General features: G+C 47.4%; 1 protein-coding gene across 1 annotated transcript in view; it reads right to left on the bottom strand.

The window, feature by feature from the left end:
• The window catches only part of CELSR2 (cadherin EGF LAG seven-pass G-type receptor 2), a 53,591-nt gene that overhangs the window by 17,657 nt on the left and 12,855 nt on the right, over positions 1-23,079 (bottom strand). Inside the window, exons 2-8 of the mRNA XM_036767983.1 lie at positions 21,844-22,491; positions 5,442-5,664; positions 3,943-4,058; positions 3,624-3,712; positions 1,041-1,198; positions 473-636; positions 201-326 (exon numbers count right to left, since the gene is read on the bottom strand). Of these exons, the coding sequence (XP_036623878.1) occupies positions 201-326; positions 473-636; positions 1,041-1,198; positions 3,624-3,712; positions 3,943-4,058; positions 5,442-5,664; positions 21,844-22,491 (1,524 nt within the window). The remainder of the gene's footprint in view (positions 1-200; positions 327-472; positions 637-1,040; positions 1,199-3,623; positions 3,713-3,942; positions 4,059-5,441; positions 5,665-21,843; positions 22,492-23,079) is intronic.

Below are 23,079 nucleotides of genomic sequence, written 5' to 3' on the forward strand. Positions count from 1 at the left end.
GGGAGCCAAGCTCAGACCCGCAGTCTGACTGGGTCCATTGTCTCCTCTGCTGCCCACCCTGGGGCAACTTCGCCCAGGCAAGCTTTTCCACCCACAGACAGACTTGCTCTGTCTGAGACATTCTGGCTCCTGAGCCTGGAGGAGGAGCAGGTCAGAGTGAGTGAAGCCTGCCCCGTGCTCTGACCTAAGCGCCAGCTTACCCTGGGCACAGCTCTTGCCACCGTAGCCCAGAGGGCACTCGCAGCTGAATGTATCCCACTGGTTAACACAGGTGCCCCCATTGTGGCAGGTGTTGCTGTCACATACATTCTTCTTGGCTGGGCATCCTGGAAGAAGGAGAGGGTCTCAGGACAGGCCTGGTGCCTAGGCAGCCTCTGGCAGAGCAGACAGCAGCTGGCCCTCACCTCTGCTGTACTGGGGGAAGAGTTGTCCCCCACCCACCCAAGACCACCCCACTCCTGTCCTCCCATACCAGGCACAGTGCCGTTGTTGGCGATGAAGTCAGCCATGTCCACACGCCGGCTATCTACCTGCAGGTTTCGCATACAGCCCACAAAGTGGCGGGTGCGGATGGGAAAGCTCTCGGGCAGGTCAGGGACCCCTCCCAGCAGCAAGGGACCTGTCAGATCCAGGGACCTGATCCAGATATCACAGAAGGGTAGCAGTAAGGGAGGGGGAGGTGGCAGAATTCTTGAGCCTCTCTAGGCCCTGGCCTCTAGCTGGTCTGAGCTCAGGCTCCAGAAGGGGCCATTGGTAGACCCTGGCCAGGGCTGGTGACGGGGTGGGGGTGTCACAGACATTTGGGATGAGCTGATGATAACAACCACAGTTGGTCAGAGTGCCCTGACCTGCACCCAGGCCCCTATAAATCCTCCATTATCCCCTAACCTAACTGTTTTGATCTTGGGTTTCTTTCCTTTCCTGCTCATCTCTTCTCTGCCCCTCACCTGAGGCTCAGCATGGCTGGCAGGGAAGAGGGGAAAATGGGAAAAACATGCACAGCCCCCTGGCCCTCAGGCCCTGCCTCCCACCCCTCTCACTTCTTGCTGCCAGCCTGGGTGCCCTGGGCAGCACAGGAGTAGTTCCCCAGGACGGCTCCAAAGCGCAGTGCCACACCAGGGTCACAGTCATCTACCGTCACCACAGCCACTTTCAGTTCAGAGGGGCCCTGTGGGAGACCAGAGCGCCCCAGCAGTGGCTATGGAAGAGAAAGAGAGAAAGGGTTGAGACTCAGGGTGGGGGCACAATCTGGCACGGCCAGATACCCCCAACAGCCAAGCGTGCTTGATCTCTTCATCCATATACTGTGTCCTCTCTGTAGCACCATCTAGGGGATGCTAGAGGTGATGAGGACAGAGCCAGCGAGAGACGACAGGCACAGCGTGGTCAAACACAAATGCCCCTGGGAGGAAGGATGGCCTGCCTGGAGCTAGCATTGATCTAAGCTTGCAAAACACTACATGTTTTATCTTACAACAACCCTGTCAGATGGGTGCTATTATTATCCACACTTTACCAATGAAAAGAAGGAGGTCCAGCGTCACTACAGCTCAGTGTCTCATTGAAACAGTGTTTGAACTCAGGACTCCGACTCCCAGAGCTCTCTCTACCCACTATGCAACCTGGCTGCCTCATTTCCCAGCATCTCAGAAGAATGCAAGGCTCTTCAGAAATCAGGCCTCAAGGTCGGTCAGGTGAGAGGTCAGAGGCTTGTAGCATGAGCATGCTTTTTGAGAAGGCAGTCAGGGGAATCAGAAAGGCCAAACCAGGTTAAACCAGTTCAAGCTTATCTAGGGTCTGGTCTTGGTCAAGAGTCCAGGCCTACTGATTTGCATAATTTGCATATGTTAAAGAGGGACAAACTAACACAAGGAAAATCTAATTAAATTCACTTTTGCTTCTGTATCCTTATTATCCTACCTACAGAAACTGTATAACCTAGGAAAACTATGTAAAAGGTAAAGGAATGTAAACTAACCATAACTCTAGCAGGAGTGGAGAGAATGGTTACCTACCTCCCCTCACCCCCCCCCCCCAAGCTGTATCAGTGTAAGTGTTCCAGTGAGCATTACACCTGCTCTCTTGAGGAGCATAATAAATGCCTTGAAGGCAAGGACTATCCCTTGTGTTTCTGTCTTTGTAACCTCATAGCTACGCACCATGCCCAGAGCACACAACTTCTAACTGGTTCAATCAAACAGCTGAGGTTTCAGCTCACACCCAGCAAACGAGTGAAGATGACAGAACAGGGCACTGCTGGTGGAGCTAGGAACTGGTCTGAACATTCTGGAAAGCAATTTGGCTAAGAAAGCGACCAGACGTCCGTGCTCTTTCACCCAGACATCCCATTGCTAGGTCTATCCCCCAAGGACGACAATGATAAAATGTATGTTCTCAGGGCCGCCAAAATATCTGGAGCACCACTTTCTGTGGAAACATATCAGATGACCATCCACCGGGGAACCACTGGGCAAAAAGTGACACACAAGGGGAACAGACTAGCACTAAGACTAGGACAGCTTCAGAGAAGCAGGAGAGGGCCTAGGATGTGATGCAGAGTCAAGTCTATGACACCCAGGAAAGACTAGGCACGATGGCCACATGAACTCAACCGTGGCCACCACCTGCTGTGTGTGTGCTTACAAAGACCGGCCCCGGCCTCACAGAATAGCCGAGTCTCTACAAAGGAGGGGGCTACAGGGTGGCATATCATGTCTACAGACCATCAGGCCCAGCTCTTCTGTTGGCTGGTCTTGCTGATCAACTTTTTCCTTTTTCTATTTATCTTTACTATAATAGATCACTGTGAGTAAGTGGGGGGAGGAAGGAAGTATTCAGAAATGAAAGTGATGTAAAAAAGAAGAGATACCAATAAAAATAAGACTCTGAAGGGTTCAGACTTTTAAGTGGACTTGTCCATGAGATCATGTGACACACATTCCTGTGTGTATTGCAGACCTTTGTGGCAGTCTGGTGAAACCCATAGAGCTCTTCTTAGAATCATGTCTGCCACCCACGTTCATGGATCCCAAATCTAGTCCAACCCTGTACCTTCCCCCACAACTAGTCATTCAGCCTCTTCTTAGGATGCCTCCAAGGATGGGGAACCCACCACTTCCCAAGGAAGCACATTCTCCTTTGGGACAGCTCTCATTTATTTTGTTTGTTCAGAGGTATAGAGAGATCCTTATAAGGACATTCCCTCTTCCAAAGCAGATCAGCAGCTGTGCTGCAAGAGATAACTGGAAGAAAATTGCCTGGAGTAACTGAGAAGTAATGGGACTTTCCCAGGGTCACACAGCTTATGTGGAAGATTCAGATGCTGAAGTCATCTCTGCTGCCTTGGCAGCCACCACTCTAGTCACTGTCATGCCCTTGACTCTGGTGGCCAAAAGCCCTGTCAAACAAGGAGCTAACACCTACCTCTCTGAGAAACTACTACTCCCTGGTCACAGTTTTGCCCTTGGGGAGCCAAGCACAACAAATCAGATCCCCTTCCCCATGACAACCCTTCACATCTCTGAAGGCCATCATGACCCCCTTAAGGTTTCCCTACCCCAGTTCAAGAGGAGCCAGTGTTCTGGGACAGTACCCTCCTCTGACACTGTCCAGACAAGCCTCACCTTATTGTAGTACTGCAGTTGGACAGTGTGCCACTGGCCATCACTGACCCCTCCAGGAATGAATGGAGACACGGTAGTCGTTGACTCCCCTGGGAAAAGGAAGACAAAGTGAACCAGGGCCCTGTGGGACCCGCTGGTGAAGTAGGAAGGGCTGGGTAGGAAGGGGTGCACTTTGGGATGACATGCTATCCTCAGCAGAGGTAAGCAAGGCCAAGTTTGAACAGGCCTGGGGTGAATGCATGGGGCCTGGGGAGACAGCAAGAGGCAAGGAAATTCAGACAAAGGCAGATGAGGGCCAGGGAGAATAGAGGGGGCACACCTGCAGAGAAGGTGAGCTGGACCTGCTCCTGAATCACTTCAAGGGCCACAAAGTCATGCTTTTCATTGAAGCGCCCATTGTACAGAAGAAGCCCATCCCTCTCCTTTGTGGCAAACCTGCTTGGGGGGTAAGGAGAGGGTAAGAAATATGCAAGATGTTGTAGAGAGTGAACCCTCAGGTGAGCTGGGGTGAAAGGAGGCAGGCCTGCCCAGAGGACAGGCACATCCAAGCTGTTGGGGCTGAGGACTATGGGAACAGAGGCATGGGAAGGGAGTGGGTTCATTCAAAGAACCAGGAGGCAACCCTCTTCCCCAAAGAAAGGCCTCCTCTCTTCCAGGGACTCCCCAGGGAAAACAGCTATCAGAAGCCGATTCATCATGAACTTGCACTATGTGAAAACATAGGAGACTTGCGTTCTAAGCTTAGTTTTGCCAGTGAGTTGTTTGATTACCATGGTACATCCTGAGGTCTCAGGTTAGTCACGAGTAAAACGGGGATCCCACCAACCTCCTGCCTACCTGAGAGGGTTGTTGTGAGGCTCTTATTATGTGAAAACTCATAGAAAACTAGTGGAGAAAGTTATCAATCACTGTGGAAAGGTCAGAGAGAATTACTGTCCTACTGCTCCAGGTCAGAACCAAGACCGAGAAAAGCAAACAGTTCAATATTCATGGGCCAAAACAAGGAATACTTTTAAAACTGCTTTCTGTCGATCTATGTTTTTATGTGTAACTATAGGTACATTACAAATGCACAAGACAGGCAGTGGAGAGTTGACTGCGAAGCCAGGGAAATCTGAGTTAAAACCCTGCCTCTGACCCATCTTGGCTGTGTGACCTTGAGGTGAGTACCAATGGCTCAGCGCTCTGGGCAACTCTCTGAGATGATAACTGTAGACAAGGAGCTGTGAATGGAGTGTGGACGAAATTTCTCAGATCAATGAGATTATACGTCCCCATTCATCCATTCTTGTAAACATACATGCTTTTCATGTGCCCAAAGTCCTTTCTTTATGGCATATATTCATTTTGTGCTAAGCCAAGTTCCATGTGTTACAGAACAGGGCCACAGCCTCTGATGGGCAGTGATAACATTAATAATAACAGCTTCCGCGGTGCTTTACATAGCTCAATCATCTCAGGTCTTCACAAGAGTCCTGAGAAAGAGATGCTATGATTATCTCTATTTTACAGATGAGGAAACTGAGTCCAAGAGAGGTTAAGTAAGTGATTTGCCCAAGGTCACACAGCTAGTTAATGTCAGAGGTGGGATATGAAAGTCCAGTACTCTATCCATCATGTCACACTGCCTCTCAGAAACATGGTGGGGTGGGGCATGAGTTTTAAACTTGTGGATAAGGATAAAGGGAAGTCATACAATTTTCAAACACTGCCTAGGGTCTCCAAGTTTCTAGTTTAGACTCTTCTCGCACTTCCTCCAATACCTTTTGTCTGGGACTGCCCCTCCCCACTCTGGGCCCCCTCCCCATCATCACTCACGTGAGGGCCAGGGTGAAATGGAAGCGTTGCCGAAGGCCTCGGAGGGTGAGGAAGGATCGAGCCGGGAAGCTGCGTGTGGTCACTTGGCAGTAAGGTTTCTCATAGTCACCCGATGGGCAGTCGCATTTGAAACCACCAACCAACAAGTTAACACAGGTGCCCCCATTCTTGCAGACTCCGGGAGCACATCGGCCCGAGCGGGCGCTCACCTCACAGTGCTCACCTGGGACAATGGGAAAGGCAGGGATGAATGGCAAGCTCAGCACCCATGGCAGCACGGTCACTGACCCAAGGATACCACCATCCTAGATCTCAGATACACAGAAGGATACAAGGAAAAACTCCGTAAAACCTGGGGCCTCAGTCCTTCCCAAATGCCACTCACTCTCCAATACTATTTGTTCCCTTACACAGTGTCTCACACCTAGATCCTCACACACGCACACCCTGTCCCTCATACAATTCTCAACCTTGTAGATATATACACTGCCCCCTCTCTTCCATACTCCCCTATCCCTCACTCTCAACTTTATAGCCCCCACTCCACTGCTTTCTCATCTTCTTAATTCCCTAAACTCCAGCACACACTGTCCAGACCAACCCCCAATCCTCTGTCTCCCCGACCTTCACACCTACAGCACCCCCTCCCTCACCTCTCAAGTCCAACCAGTTATCAAACCTTGACCATTCTACTTCTGAAATGTCTCCTGAAGCCGTCATCTCCATCCTGTCTCCACAATCCCAATTTAGGCTTTTATTACTGCAATAACTTCCTAACAGGTGTCCAGTTCAATCCAATCGAACATTTGTTAAGCTCTTAGTATATGATGGTCATTGTGAAGACTGAAATGAAATAGACTCTGCCTCGAAGAACTTAGAACTCAAGCTAGCAGAATGTCCACAGAGAAGTCTGTACAGCCCAGTGTGGGCTTCCATCACCTCTTCCCTGGACTATTGTAATCGGCTTCTCATTGGTCACCCTCCTTACATCTCTCCCCACTGCAGTCCATCCTCTACTCAGCTACCCCAGTGATCTCCCTAAAGCATCGGTGTAACCAAGTCACCATCTGACTGACTAAACTCCAGTGGCTCCCTATTGTCTCCAGGACCAAATACAAAATGCTGCTTGGTACTTTATTTAAATCCCTTCACATTCTGGACCCTTCTACCTTCCAGGTTATACTTTACTGCCCTCCATACAATTTGAGCTCCAGCAACACTGGCCTACTTGAAGCTCCTGACACATGACCCTCATACACGCTGTCCCTCCTTACCTCTGCTGCCTGGCTTTCCTCAAGGCTCACCTCAAATCCCACACTCAACAAAGGTCCTTCACAGTCTCCCCAATTCTAGTGCCTGCCCTCTGAGATTACCATCCATTTATGCTGTGTGGATCTTGTATACGCACAGTTCTTTGCATGTTTGCAATGGGTCTCTCCCATTCAAACTGTCAGTTCCTCACGGGCAGGGACTGTTTTTTACGTGCTTTCTATCCCTAGGGCTTATCATAGTGCCTGTCTGAGGAAGGAGGGAATGCTAACCCAGAAAATACGGAAAGGTTTTGCAGAGGAAGTGGCAGCTGAGATGGGCCTCAAAGGAAGCTAAGGATTCCTGATGAAGCAGTGGAGGGAGGAGATGCCCTCTCAGGCACCCCAGGCAGCATCTGGGACAACTTCTCTGGTCTGAGCCTTTGTGCCTGGCAGGAAGGCTCCAGACAGCAAGCAATGCAGGTAGATGGATGTGAAAGTGCCTGAAGGGCCAAACACAAGAGTAGTAACCAATGTCCAAGGTGAGTGGGAGGTACCCTCTAGTGGAGAGCCCCAGGGTTCTGCACTCAATCCTGTACCGCTGAATATGCTTTCTGAAGTCTCAGAAAAAAGCATAGATGGCATTGTGACAAAGTCTGCAGATAACCCAAAGGGTAGTTAGAATGGCTAGGATGGTAGACGGCAGAGTCGGGAGGAAAAAAAGATACTAATAGGCTAAAATGGTGGGTCAGATCTAACAAGGATGAAGACTAAACTCTGAATTTCATAGGTACAGTGAACTCTCTAGTGAGGAAATGCTCTCTGCCAATGCAGGTTGGTATCTTCCCTTGCAACTTTCAGTCTGAGAGAGGTGCCCAGAACACTGGAGCGAGGCCTAATCAGACTAACATATAACTGGGACATATTTAACAAAATAGATAAAAACAGAAAACGTTAATATGTGGCTTTCTAAGTCAATATGCCCTGGCTTAGTGGCCCTCTTTTCTATTTGCATTTGACACCACAGGCCTAGAGCACTGGGAAAGGAAGCAAGGCAAGACTTCCTGGCTTCAAGGACAGCTCTTTACCTACTATACCAGGGGGGTCAAACCTGCCACAAACAGCCAGCAAAACTCACCAGTCAACGTCCAAACCAGATTAAATGTACTTAGGAAATGTTTGACAAAGAAATAAAAATACAACACAACATAGATAATGTGATCTGTTTTTATTTCAATCTGACCTCACCAAACTACACCCCACTATTTTGCCTAAATCTAAGAGGATGAGATTTAATAGGAATCAACTAGGTCCAAAAAATCAACTTCACAAATAAAAATATGAGGTTTAGCTAGTCAGGGGTTTGCCTGAAAAAAAGAAATCCTTGTGATTTCAGTGGACTTACGAAGCCAGGGGAAATCACTCAAGCCAGCAGACCGGCTCCATTACAAGGTCCTGTTTTCTAACCTCACCAGAGTCCTCACCACTGCAGGGCAATCCTTCCCTCCTCAATTCCCACTGCCCATGGAGGTGGTTCCAAACCTTCTCTCTTTATCTCAGGCCTCACATCCCCCTTCCCTGGACATCACAGCCATTCTCTCCTCTTTTTATTCATCTTTAACAAAGAGGTAGCCACTTCTCTACAGGCACCCTTAATCCCATCTTCTCTACAGATTGCTCCCCAAGTCATTCCCCTCCTCTCCCCCCCACCCCAACCACTAGTTTCAATCTTGCCACCAACAAACACATCATCTCCTCCATCCTGGAAAACTCTCACTAGACCCAGGCCCGCCTCCCATCCCTTGCCAAACACAGACTACTCCATCACCTTCGGAACCCTCTATCACCCCCATACACATTTCTCCATCATCTCCATAATCCTTTCGACCCTACATGCGCACACACAGGCCAATGTACACGTACACAGTGGAAATAGTACTTGATTTGTAGAGAGGTAAATCTGAAAGCACTATATACATATGAGTTATTATCAGTACCACTGTATGCTAGAGGCCATCACCCTTCTCTGTAACACAGGCTATCTGACTCACTTGATTTCCTATGTAAAAGGAGGGAACTGTACTAGATGACCTCTAAGACCCCTTCTGGCTCCAGACGCTATAATTCTATGGTGCATCCTCTCCATAACTCCTCTTCCTTCAGGGTCACACTGGATGCTACACCATCCCCTCCTTGACTCTCTATCTACACTGCTCCCATACTCTGCATCATCCCCTATTACCCCAAAACTGTTCCAATTCTCCCTCCCCACACATACGTAGAACTCTATCCCCTTCCCTTCTCAATGCTTCCCATGTTACCAGATATTTACATATCAAATTTATTTCATTTTGGCATTTAAACCCCATCAACACAGGTTACATCTGTGCTTGGCTTCAGAAGCCTAGGCCCATTGCCCTGGGCCCTGTGGCCTTGGGCAGCAAGACCACCAATGAAGGCTCTTTGGGCAGAAGCAGGGGATACTAGCTCAGCGTCTCCTCCTCCTCCTCCCAGGTGCCTCAGTTTCAGTCATTGTTGGACAATAAGATCAGGTTCTCTCTCTGGGGGCAAGACTCACACAGCTTCCCACTCAGATTAACTAGGAATAGCCAGAAGGTGGGGGAGGGGCATGGGACCCAACTATAATCTGAGTCTGTTCCCCAGACAGGGAGAATCAGGGAATTTACACTGGTTCTTTTGGGATCTGGAGTCAAGATAGAAGCTCCTGTGGGGTCACAAGATGCTATGGGGCTGGAGGCCTGAGAGGCTAGAGGTGGACTGCTGATGGGGGACTATAGTTATCCTGGCTTTAAAAGAGCTATTAACATAATTAAAGTCTAGTAGAATCATAGACCTAGTCCCTGTCTCATATCCCTGATTCCCTTACTCACCCCACTCTATCCTCCTCCCTGTCTCTCCCCCACCCCCAAACCAACCAATCCAATAGGCTCAGATTCTAGAGATGAGTTCTCAGATCCTGTACTTGCTGACCGGCTTGTTACCATAGAAACTTGCCCTCCCACCCGAGCCCCTTCCTCTTCCTCCTCCTCTTCTCCTGGACAAAGACCACCCCTCCCCTCTTCTCATGTACCCCTTTTCCCCCTCCCTCTTTTCTTCTTTACCTGCAGCAGAAAAGGAACCTGGCAGGCAATATGGGACTGAAAATACTGGCTAGGGAGACAGAAGGGTTCTAAGTATATGTTGGCTCCAGGGTCAGTATTTATACACAGGCTCTCCATTCCCCACCCACCCCCCCACTGTCAGAGCTACCTACCCCTACGCCTCTTCCCCATCCCCTATTCTGGGGGGATCATTCCTGCCAGACATGACCCAAACCTGACGTTTGTGGGGAGGGGGAGCAGCAGGAACAAAGGGACAGAGAAGCCCAGGAACTCTGGGGAGGAAGAGCTAGTTGTGGAGGAAAGGAAATAGAGAAGAGGATGGTTTCCTCCTAACTGGATTCCCTGAAACCAGCCTTTCCTCACTGCAAGCCATTCTTTACCCAAAAGCCAAAGTGATATTCCAAGTCAATGCCCTTGGGATAAAATACCAAGTCCTCTACTTGAGACTTAAGGTCCTTCACAATCTGGCCCCTTCTCTCCTTCTAGTCACATCTGCCTGTCACATACTCTACATCTAAGACAAACCGAGGTTTGTTCCTGGGACATTCCATGCCATCCCATCTTCCCCTTCTGGGTTCATTTTCTGCAGATTTCACATTTGTTCATTTGTGTACAAATCGTTTCCCTCAATTAGAATGTAAACTTCTTAAAGACCAGGGCTGTTTCTTTTTTTTTTTTTTTTGTCTCCATGTCCCCACAGTGCCTGGCACACAACAGGAGTCTAACAAATGCAGGACCAATTGAACTGATCTGAGTGTAAAGAGGAAGGTTGGCAGAAGAGGCTAACAAAATGGGAGAGGTAAGAAGGTAGAATGTGGGCAGTTGTGGGGAAGAATTTCAGAGTGGCTTATTAAAAGGAATGCTTGTGGGGATTTAAAAAGAGAAGAGATGATCACTATGAGCCACTGGGTTCATTAAAAACCAGATACGACAAATACAATTTTCTTATTTGACAGGATTTAGAGATTACTGGAGTGCCACAGTCTGTCGGTCAATCAACAAGCCTACTATGTGCCAGGTACCGTACTAAGCGCCGGGGAGACAAAGGAAGGCAAAAGAGGGTCCCTGCTCTCCAGGAACTGACAGTCTGAGGGGAAACAATACGCTAACAACTACGCATGAACAAGTTACAGGATAAATTGGAAATAATCAACAAAGGGAAGTCACTAGAATTAAGGGGAATTGGGAACGGCTGCCTGTAGAAGGCGGGGTCTCAGCTGGAGCTGAAGGAAGCCAGAGAAGCCAAGAAGCGGAGATGAGGAGGGAGAGTATCCAGACACGGCAGAGGTCACTAATAAAAATGCCCAGAGTTGAGAGATGGAAAGTCTCATTTGAGGAACAGCCCGGAGACTGAACGGAGACTGAAGTTGCTGACTGAAGAGTATGTGTTGGGGTATAAGCTGTACAAAGACTGGAAAGATGAGGGAGGGCAGGCTATGAAGGACTGAATGTAAAACACAGATTTTATATTTGATCTTGAGGTGACAGGGTCAGATCTTTATTTTGGACCGGAGTGGGGAGACTTATGGCAGGGAGACCCAGCAGCAGCTCCTCCGCCTGACCAGGCTGGTGGCAGTGTCAGAGGAGACAAGGGGGTGCATATGAGAAATTTTGTGACAGTAAAATCGACATACACTTAGCATGATCTGGATTTCAGCAAAAGTACCTAACAAAAATCTCTCACAATGCTACTGTAGACAAGATGAAGCAACAGGATTAGAGGACAAGATAACAAGATGGATTAAAAACTGCCCGAGTTAGGAGACCCCAAAAATACTGAAAAATATACTGAAGAAAACAACACCTTAAAAAATAGACTAACTCAAAATGGCAAAAGAGCTCCAAAAAGCCAATGAGGAGAAGAATGCCTTGAAAGGCAGAATTAGCCAAATGGAAAAGGAGGTCCAAAGGACCACTGAAGAAAATACTACCTTAAAAATTAGATTGCAGCAAGTGGAAGCTAGTGACATTATGAGGAATCAGGATATTATAAAACAGAACCAAAGGAATGAAAAAATGGAAGACAATGTGAAATATCTCATTGGAAAAACCACTGACCTGGAAAATAGATCCAGGAGAGATAATTTAAAAATTATTGGACTACCTGAAAGCCATGATCAAAAAAAGAGCCTAGATATCATCTTTCAAGAAATTATCAAGGAGAACTGCCCTATTATTCTAGAGCCACAGGGCAAAACAGAAATTGAAAGAATCCATCGATCGCCTCCTCAAATAGATCCCCAAAAGAAATCTCCTGGGAATATTGTCGCCAAATTCCAGAGCTCCCAGATCAAGGAGAAAATACTGCAAGCAGCCAGAAAGAAACAATTTCAGTACTGTGGAAACACAATCAGAATAACCCAAGATCTAGCAGCTTCTACATTAAGAGATTGAAGGGCTTGGAATACGACATTCCAGAGGTCAATGGAGCTAGGATTAAAACCTAGAATCATCTACCCAGCAAAACTGAGTATCATGCTCCAAGGCAAAATACGCATTTTCAATAAAATAGAGGACTTTCAAGCTTTCTCAGTGAAAAGACCAGAGCTGAATAGAAAATTTGACTTTCAAACACAAGAATCAAGAGAAGCATGAAAAGGTAATCAAGAAAAAGAACAAGAAAAAGAAATCACAAGGGACTTACTAAAATTGAACTGTTTTGTTTACATTCCTACATGGAAAGATGATGTGTATGATTCATGAGACTTCAGTATTAGGGTAGCTGAAGGGAATACGCATATATATATATATATGTTTATGTATATATATGTATATGTGAATATGTATGTATGTATATATGTATGTGTATATATATATATATAGAGAGAGAGAGCGGGCACAGGGTGAGTTGAAGATGAAGGGAAGATATCTAAAAGAAATAAAATCAAATTAAGGGATGAGAGAGGAATATATTGAGAGACGGAGATAGAGAGAGATAGAATGGGGTAAATTATCTCGCACAAAAGTGGCAAGAAAAAGCAGTTCTGTAGAAAGAGAAGAGAAGGCAGGTGAGGGGCAATGAGTGAATCTTGCGCTCATCAGATTTGACCTGAAGAGGGAATACCATACCTACTCAATTGGGTATCTTACCCCACAGGAAAAAAGGAGGAAGAAGATCAAAAAAAGGGGGGATGATAGAAGGGAGGGCAGATGGGGGTGGAAGTAATCAAAAACAAACACTTTGGAAAGGGGACAGGGTCAAGGGAGAAAATTCAATAAAGAGGAATAGGTTAGGAAGGAGCAAAATATAGTTAGTCTTTCACAACATGAGTATTGTGGAAGGGTCATACATAATGATACGCATGTGGCCTATGTTGAATTGCTTGACTTCTTAGGGAGGGTAGGTGGGAAGGGAAGAGGGGAGACAATTTGGAACTCAAAGTTTTAAAAACAGATGTTCAAAAACAAAAAAAAAATGTTTTTGCATGCAACTAGAAAATAAGATACACAGGCAATGGGGCGTAGAAATTTATCTTGCCCTACAAGAAAGGAAGGGAAAAGGGGATGGGAGGGGAGTGGGGTGACAGAAGGGAGGGCTGACTGGGGAACAGGGCAACCAGAATATATGCCATCTTGGAGTGGGGGGGAGGGTAGAAATGGGGAGAAAATTTGTAATTCAAACTCTTGTGAAAATCAATGCTGAAAACTAAATATATTAAATAAATTTAAAAAAAAGAAAAAAGAAAAAAAAAAACTGCCCGAGTTACCCAACCCAGAAAATGCCTGTTGATTACTAATGGACTGATGTCAACCCACAGTAAGGTTTCTGGTGGAGCAGCACAGACCTCAGTCCTTGTCCCAAGTCCAGCTGATGTTATAGTTCACATTTATATTAAGCTTGTCAAATATGCTGATGACACAAAGTCAAAAGGAATTGATAATGTGTTAGATTACAGAATCAGGACCTAAAAATATCTCAATGAGCAACAGTTGGCTAAAGCCAATGATATGAAATTAATAGGGATAAATGTGAAGTCTTAAACTTAGGCTAAACAATCAATTGCATCAGTAGAGAGTGAAAATGTGGCAGGGTTACAATGCATGACAAAAAGACTCCAGACTAGGCTACAAATTCAGTCGATGTCAGAAAGAGGATTTTTTTGGTGAAGACTTGTGATATCACTTGTGTGTGAACTCCTGGTAAAGAAATCTCTTCTATCAATGTAAATCTCCAAATGTCTTGCAGCTTATAGCCTTAGGAGAGAAGCCTGGGGCACTAAGACTAAGAGGTTAAATGACTTGCCCAAGGTCATACCATCAGGATGTGTTAGAGGCAACACTTGAACCCACATCTTCATTACTCCAAAGCTAGCACTCTAGGTATTACGTTAAGATGTCTCTCAGCAAGAGGATGTGAAAGTCATAAAAGCTAAAGCAGTCTTAGATTTCATTAAAAAGAGACAGAATATCTAGGCTAGTCCCATTGTATTCTGCCTTAGTCAGACTATACCCATGGTCCTATTCTGAGCGCTAGATTATTGCAGTGGGCAAGTAAGTCAGAGTATACCTGAGGAAAGGTGGCAAGGATGGCAAGAACCCTCAAACCCGGGGCCTATGAAGATAGTATTTAACAAATAAACGCCTTTTCATTCATTTTAAGGATCTGGGAATTTATGCTCCTAAAGAAAAGAGTTAGGATGGAAGTGATAGATATCTTCTAATATTTAAAGGTTGATGTATGGAAGAGGAATTGGGCTATTTTGTTTGGGCCCTTCAGGGGAGAACGAGGACCAGAACTAGGAAGCAGATTTCAACTCAATCAAGGAAAAGCTTCCTAGCAATTAGAGAAATCTAAAAGTGGGATGGGCTGCCTTTATAGACAGTGAGCTCCTCATCAATGAAGGTCTTCAAAAGCATGTAGGATGACTTCTTGGGGCAGAGGATGGGATGCTTTGGTTAAGAATTAGATTCAATGAGATCTCTACAACTCTAGGGAAGGAAGATGAGCAGTAAATATGAGCCTAGGGAGATTATTTGGGGGAGGGGGAAAGTGAAAAGCGCAGTGTTGGGGTAGGGGAGAGTTCAAGGGATAAAGACCTGGTACTTAGAGGGTACAATTCCCCATTCCCAATATCTCTCTCTCTCTCTAGCCCTCAGGACCCAACAAAAATACTAGCTCTTCTATGAAGCCTTTAAATATTTGCAGGCTTGTTCTATAGAAGAGAAGAATTAGGCTTGTAGGAATTGTCCTACATAGCTCCTGAGAGCAGGACTAGGATCAAGAAGCATTAGTTTCTAGGCAGCTAGGTGAGTAGTGAATAAGGAAGGCACTAGACTTGGGAGTCAGCTGCACCACCTTGGGAAAGTCACTTAATCTCTCTCAGCCTCAATTTTCCCACTTAAAAAGTGGGAATAACAATAAAATATAAAGTATAAAAGTAATGTTATGGGGGCAGCTAGGTGGCGCAGTGAGTAGAGCACCAGCCCCGGGGGTCAGGAGGACCTGAGTTCAAATTCGGCCTCAGACACTTGACACACTTACTAGCTGTGTGACCTTGGGCAAGTCACTTAACCCCAATTGCCCAGCCCTCCCCCCTCAAAAAAACCCCCAAACATAAAAGTAATGTTATGTAAAACATTATGTAATGGTTAGCTATTATCATTCACATTATTCACACAGATCCTTCCCTAAAAATCCTCACTGGCTCCCTGATGCTCCAGATAAAATTAAAACTCCTCAGTGACATTTAAGTCCTTCCTTGGTCTGGCTCCAGTCAGTTTTTCAGGCCTCGTGTTCTCCTAGTACCCTCCGACGAATTCTAACCAAACTGTCCTTGACCATGTCCCCCCATGCCCAGAAGGCACTCCCTCTTTGCTTTAACTGCTGAAATCTTTTTCTTCCAAGTTCATCAGGTGCCACCTTCTCCAGGGAGTCTCTCCTGATCTTGCCTTCATCCCCCTCACCCCAAAGTCCCCTCTTCCTTCTTCCAATCTCCTCTGAGCATTCTGCCCGGCTCTCCCCTCTGGCCCGGCCACACCGGCCTTGAACATCTTACAGCCCCCCAGTGACTCCACCACTTGAAAATCCACAAGCATTTATTAAGCCCCATCTAAATCTCTGAATCCTTGACACAGAGCAGTGCTTTGCTCACAGAAGGCATGTGCTGAACTGAATCACTGACTTAAGTACATAGAAGAATTTCCTAATAATTAGAGTTGTCCAATAATAGAGTGAACTACCTCATGAAGCACTGAATTCCACAGTGCTGCAGATGAAGGGCGATGGTGTGGTGGACAGAGGACTGGACTTGAAGGCAGGAAGACTTTTGGATCCAGCCTCACTCAGTAGCTGTGTAACCTTGGGCAAGCCCATGTTCCTTCTTGAGGACCCAGAGAAGGTTGGACTCAATGACCTCTAAGGTCCCTCCCACATAAGATCTATGTTGCCATGTTTAAACAGAGCTGGACGATCACACAGCCAGCACTACTGTGGAGGGGATGACCTTTGAAATTTGTTTCAACTCTGAGATTCTGTAAAGCTTTCTCTGATTCTCAATGAAACTGGAAAGATTAGTTCTGCTAGCATCTGTTACCACTATCAACACCTTACTAGTACCTCTGCTATAATAACTCATACTTGCAATTATCATACTTGTGTATAGATATCTTATTTTCCTTAGTGGGCTGTGCATACCTTAAGGACAGGCATTCATTGTGTTTCAGTATTTTTATCTCATAGAGCCCAGTGTGGCAAACCTTACAAACAGCAGGCACTCAATAAAAGTGATTTTGAATGAATGAATGAATCAGAGACCAGAAATAAATCAGAATAATTTCTGACTCTGAGGTTTGGCATCTATTGGTCCTGGGCAGGAATTCAGGAAGGTGACAACTACTATAACAGCCCAACAAGCAGATGGCCACTCCAGTCACAGACTCCCAGAATCTTAGGTCTGGAAAGGAGTCCAACTCAAACTGGAATGATAAACCCCTCTCCAAGACACCCAGAAAATGGGCATCTGTGGTCTTTCTGAAGAAATCCACCAGGAGAGTATAAGTTCCTCATTTCTGCCTTTGTATTCCCTGCATCTGGCACGGTGCCTAACAAGCAGAGGACACTTAATAAAGGTTCGCATGACTCCCTTGCCTCCCAAAGCAGCTCATTCTACACGGGAGCAGCTTCAATTGTTAGGAAGGTTTTCTGAACATCAAACCTACGTTTGGTTTTTTTTTTTTTTTGAAACTTCCCCTCATTACTCCTGGTTCTATCCGAGAGAACCAAGCAAATACGTGTAATCCCTCTTCCAAATGACATCCCTTCATACTACCTGAGGACAGATGCCATGTCCTCTCTGAGTCTTCTTCCTAAGCTAAATATCTTCAGATCTTTCAACTTACCCACATGGAATATAATTCTAGGGTCCACCCATCTCTAGAAATGCCAGCTTTTCGATATACTTCTTACAATGAAGGCTGAGATAGGAACACAAGCCTGGAGATGGGACCCAATCCAGAACAGAGCTCAGAGGCACCCTGGAAGTTGTGCCCTTCTTGACATAGCCCATGACCACTTTAGCTGTTTTTGGCAGCCAAATCATATTGCTGACACATAGTTTTCAAGACTACTGTAATGCCCATGCCTTCTCTACTTTGTATTTCTGTAGTTGGATTTCTAAACCCAAGAGTAAGACTTTACATTTATCCCTATTAAATTTCATCTAATTATATTCAGCCCAATGCTCTAGTGAAGCAATGCTTTAGTGAAGAATTCAAACCAATGCTCTAGTGAAATCCCCAAACTTTTTGGTCTCAAGACTAAATTTTACTCTCAAGTTACAGAGCACTCCAAAGAGCTTTTGTTTAGCAGGGGTTATGTTGTTGTTCAGTTATGTACGACTCTTCATGACCTTGTGGACCAAATGCTGTACACTGGGTTTTCTTGGCAAAGATGTTGGAATGGTTTGCCATTTCCTTCTTCAGTGGATTAAGGCAAATAGAGGTTGTGACTTGCCCAGAGTCACACAGCTAGTAAATGTCTGAGGCCAGATGTGAACTCAGGTCTTCCTGACTCCAGGTTCAGTGCTCTGTGCACTCAGCCACCTAGATGCCTCTGTGGTGGGGGGATGAGGGTTAGCTATATTTATCATATTAGAAATGTATTATGTAAATGGTTCTGACCTGTGAAAATAGTTCAGGGACCCCCCAAAAGGACTCAGAGATGCCCAACAGTCACCAGGTCACACCTTGAGAACCACTGCTCTAGACTGTCAAGATCTTTTTGCATCTATACACTGTCATGCCTTGTGTTGGCTATCCCTCCCAGCTCTGTGCCATCTGCAAATCTAATGACTTTATCCGAGTCACTGATGAAAATATTAAGCAGCGCAGGGCCAAGCACGGATCCCTAGAGCTCTTAATGGAGATCTCTACCAAGCTGACTACTCTCAGTCTAGCCATTCAATCAATTCCAAATCCATTCAACTGTATTATGATCTAACACATCTCTCCATCCTTTCCATAAGAATAATATGAGATGTTTTATCGCATACTTTGTGTGAAAAGTATGTACAGGATTCTCTTAATCTATTTAGATTCCCTTTCCCCCCTCCAAAAAACAGGAAAAAAGAAGGATGTGAGGTGACCTGCTTTAGATAAAGCCCTGCGGGCTCTTTGCAATCACTCCTGCTTCTTCTATACAGTAACTAGCCAACACTTTAATAATGCTTTCCAGAAGTCTACCAGGAATTCGCCAAAGAGATTCACCTATCATGTGCAGCTCCCACTGTTTTCCTTTTATTGCAATTAGTCCATCTGTCCTCCATTCCTGCAGTCCTTCTCTCTCCTATTCCCCACATTCTTTCAAAGATCACTGATAATGACTCAAAAGTCATGTGTTCTAGGGCTTTCAGTATCCTAGGGTAATATGTCAGCTAATACAAAACAGAACAAAAACCCTTATCCTGAGGCTCATACACATATGAGCAACCCAAGAGTCCATCTCAGTCACCAGGCAAAAGGACAGCCCTGCTATGTTTCACACTCTTCTAAGCCATCCGTGGGGTTCTCATTTTAGCCTGGTTCCTGCTGTATTAAAATGCTGAAGCATTATCTCAAGGAAGTCCACTTCATGTGATGATGTGGTAGGAGCATTCAAATCAGAATCAGGAGGACTAGGTTCAAATTCCACCCCATTAGAATCAACCCTCCTACCTCCAACTCCATGCAACAGAAGGTGCTTCATCTGGAGTTGGAAATTACCCTTACAAACAAAACAAAACCAAAACAGCTGGAGCAGCTGAAGGAAGGAAACCCCCTTGCAGTGGTGCCCAGATTCTTCCCTTATCCTCCACCAAAGGCCCCAGACCTTCAGAAACAATGTGGTAAAAAGGCATGGAAGGGTGAAGCAGGTGCCACATGCTGCCTGGAATTACAGGATGTCACACCACTGTCCTGGTTACCACATGCTGACCCTCCTGCCCTCCTCCAGGGTTTGCCAAAGAGGGTCCTGGGAAACCACCCCAGCAAAGTGACTGTATTGCTAGAATCTGAATTAGAACCAGGGGGTTACTCTCCCTTCCACAGGTCCTCCCTCCACTTGCTACCCAATAAGCACCAGGATTCAGTCCTGTTACCTCTCCCCAACCCACCTCTAGCCTGCTTAGTCCTCTCCTTCCCTTGTTCCACCGTCTATAAAAATGTAAGCCCCTTGAGGACAGAGTGGTGTTGCCTTTTTTATCTGGATCCTCAATGTTTATCACAGTGCCTAGCACACAGTAAGCACTGAATAAATGTTCTTTTTCTTTCTTTCCTTCCTTCCTCCCTTCAACTTAGGCTCTCTATTTTCTACCTTTCACATGCTTCCCATCTACCCATTTTCTGAGCTCACAGAAACCTGGGTTTCTTTTGAAAACACACAATCCTTTACAACTTTCTCCAGTGCTGGCTGTTTGCTCACAAAAGTCAAAACAAAGTGAGATGCTTCTTCTCCACCCCCTCCCACTTCCAGATCCTCCTTCAGTCTCCATCATGAAGCAACTTCTAATTCCACTCCTTCCTTTCTCAATCCCCCATCCACATCCTTGTTGCCAGCACCTGCCAATCTCCAGGACACTTTCCTTCCTTTCTCAATGAGTTCAGTACCTAACCCCAAGCCTTCCTCTCTCTCTCTCCACTTCTCTCTCTGTGTTCCTTTCTTCTATGTTTCCTTCAAACACCCTGGACTCCTGGCTCATCCACCTCCTCAATTCTCACGACCTACATCTCCACTCTACCTCGGTCCCCTACGTAAGCAATCACACCTTAGACTTCCCCATCTGCTGTAGTTGTTCCACCTCTGTGATCTTAAACTCAAATTCCCCTTCCTGATCACTATCTCAGGTGCCTTCACCTCTTCCTCCATTTTACTCCACCCAAACCTGCTCATCAACCTCACCCTGACCTCCAGCCTCTCCAACCTTTGCTCTTCTCCCAATCCACAATCCCTATTCTTAACCCCCTTTCCTCCCTTCAGGCTGGTGTCTACAGCAACATCCATTTTCTTATTTTTTTTCAACATTCATTTTCCTTCCAAACTTCCCTCTATCTATGGAGCACACAGGCAACCTCCCAGGCATTTAATCTCAGATTCTTCTCTCTTCTTCACTCTCACATCCAATCATCTGCCAAGCCTGTCTACCTCCTCATCATCTCTCACATCTGTTCCCTTCTTTATACTCCCACAAAGCCACCACCCTAGCTCACAACCTCTGATTCACTTGGACTCTTTTGTAACAGCCATCTGATTGGTCTTCCTGCTTCCAGTCTTTTCCCTCTTCAAACCATCTTTCACAAGGATGTCAAAATAATCTTCATAAAGCCTATGGCATGTGCCTGATGGGTAGGTCATTTCCCTGCTCAAAAGCCTCCCTACTGCTTCTAGGATAAAATTCAAATTCCTTAGCCTGGCACCTAAGGTCCTCGATGATGAGGACACTTTTTCTTCTAGCCAAAGTGGAAAGCTGGTTATTTCCTGAATTTGACATGCCATCTCCATACTCCATGCCTGAAAAGCACTTCTTCCTCTCACCTCTGACTTACAATATCTTTCTCTTCCTTCGAGGCTTTCTTAACTCAGGCCACTCCCCCTGCGAAGCCCTCCATGATCTAACCAAAAATGATCTCTCTCTCCTCAAAAATCCCTAGATCCTTGTCAGAATCTCCTTTGCGCCAACATCTCCCTACCTTATACCATATCTGTCTTGGTATGTGTCACAGTCCTTCCCACTCCACCCCCACTTCCACTGAACGTAAGTTCCCGGAGACAGGGACTGCTTCCCTATGTCTTTAATCATAGTGCCCTGCAAACAGCAACCATTTAATAAACGGTGATCTGAACTCTGTCTCTTAACTAATTGTGTAACCACGGGCAAATGGCTTCATCTCGACCGACCGTGAAGCATGAGAACCCTCACCCCACCTTCCTTGCCCTGATGATGCGACAAATGCACAGGGATGGATGCACCTTATTCCTTGCCCCGGAGCCTAAATCTTCTGGGGAGAGCCCCACCTGCTTCACTGAGCCAGCCTCCCCACCACTAAACTCCTCTTTCATTCCCAGTATTCGCCTCCTGTCCCCCACTCACACTCTCTCCTCATCCATGGACATTCCCTTTACTCCCAACACCACCTTCTTTACTTTCACCAGGACACCAACTTTCTCAGAGTGTCCATGATCAACCTCCCCCCTCCACCACTCACCATCTCTACCACCCATACTTCCCCATTAATGGGCACGCCTTCCACTACTCATCACCACTCCCGACACTTCCCCATCCACGAGCATTCATTCCCAGCCCCGCCCCCATCGCCGGGCATCTACCTTCGCGCTAAACCACTTTCCCCCATAGATGGGCATCCCCCTCCCCCATCATTCTCTCTCCCAGCCCCTCCCCTCCCCTCCCCCCCCCCCATCATCTCTCCTCCCTCCCAGACCCTTCCCTCGAGGCTGCGCATCCCCCCTCCCTCCGAACCCCCTCCCCCGTGGCTGTGCATCCCACCCTCCCTCTCGGCCCCACCCCCTGCATCATCCCTCCCTCCCCCCACCCCCGTGCTCACCGGTGAAGCCTTCTCGGCAGAGGCACGTGTAGCCGCCCTCGCGGCTGCGGCAGCGCCCGTGGGGGCCGCAGGGCCGGGAGTAGCAGAGATCCACCTCGGTCTCGCAGTAGTCGCCGGTGAAGCCCGGCGGGCAGCGGCAGCGCAGGCCCCCGACCGGGTGGATGGGTCGGAAGAGCACCGAGGCGGAGGCGATGAAGGGCGCCGAGGAATCGAAGCGCAGCACGGACACGCAGCGCATGTAGTTCTCGCAGGGCTCCCGCAGGCAGATGTTGTCGTCGAATGGCAGCACGCGCTGCGCCGAGATGGCCGCCAGCAGGCTGCGGTTGAGGTAGAGCCGCTCCTGCAGGTCCTCGGAGGGCACGAAGGGCGGCCCGCCACCAGGCCCGGGCGGCCGCCCCACCGACAAGCTCACGTTGAGGATGTGCGCGCCCGGCGCGTCCGTGTCCCGCTGCACGTTGAACACCACGACGTGGTCCGGCGGCGTGGCCAGCGTGGCGGCCACGCCGCGGATAAAGAGTCCCAGCAGCGGCGACAAGAAGCGCTCGGGCGACATGTCCAGCAGCCGCAGCGTGATGCTGTGCGTGAGCATCTCGTCTGTGATGATGGTGACCCGCAGCACGCACTGGGCGCTCACGCTGTGCTCGCCGTCTGCGGGGGAAGACAGAGGGAGTCATGAGTGGAGAGCACGCGAAGCGCAGCGGAGCACTCGGCTACTGCGGCTACTGCGCAGGAGCGAGAGCGGGAAGCGGATAGATCGCGAGACTTGGGGGCGCACTGGGAGGCAGCGAGATGATGGAGAACGAGGCTTGGGAGCTCGCGCTCCCCCGCCGGGTGACCTAGAGCGAGTCAGGGTCCCGATCCCACCCCACCCCCAGGCCAGGGCTCTCCCCGGGAGAGGCAGTACGCACGCGCGCAACTAAGAGGCTACACACACCGACAGAGAAGGAAATCGGGGCCGTGCACGTGGCGTCTCATTTTTCATAACGAGTGCATTCCTGAAAAGTTGAGCTAACATTTCGGTTCTTATAAATCAAATCCTATTTGAAGGGTGTTTTCACTGGCTGCCCTCCATATTTGGCACGCTGTCTTCTTATTCCTCCCCCCGCCCCCAGCTTCCTGCAGGACTCACTTTGAAATCCCACCTTCTGCAAGATGCCTTTCCCCTCCCATCCTAAATTCTAGTGCCTTCCCTCCGAGATTATCTCCCACTTTATATTGCATACATCCTATAGTGAC

The sequence above is a fragment of the Trichosurus vulpecula genome, chromosome 7 (genome assembly GCF_011100635.1).
Source record: "Trichosurus vulpecula isolate mTriVul1 chromosome 7, mTriVul1.pri, whole genome shotgun sequence".
NCBI lineage: Eukaryota > Metazoa > Chordata > Mammalia > Diprotodontia > Phalangeridae > Trichosurus > Trichosurus vulpecula.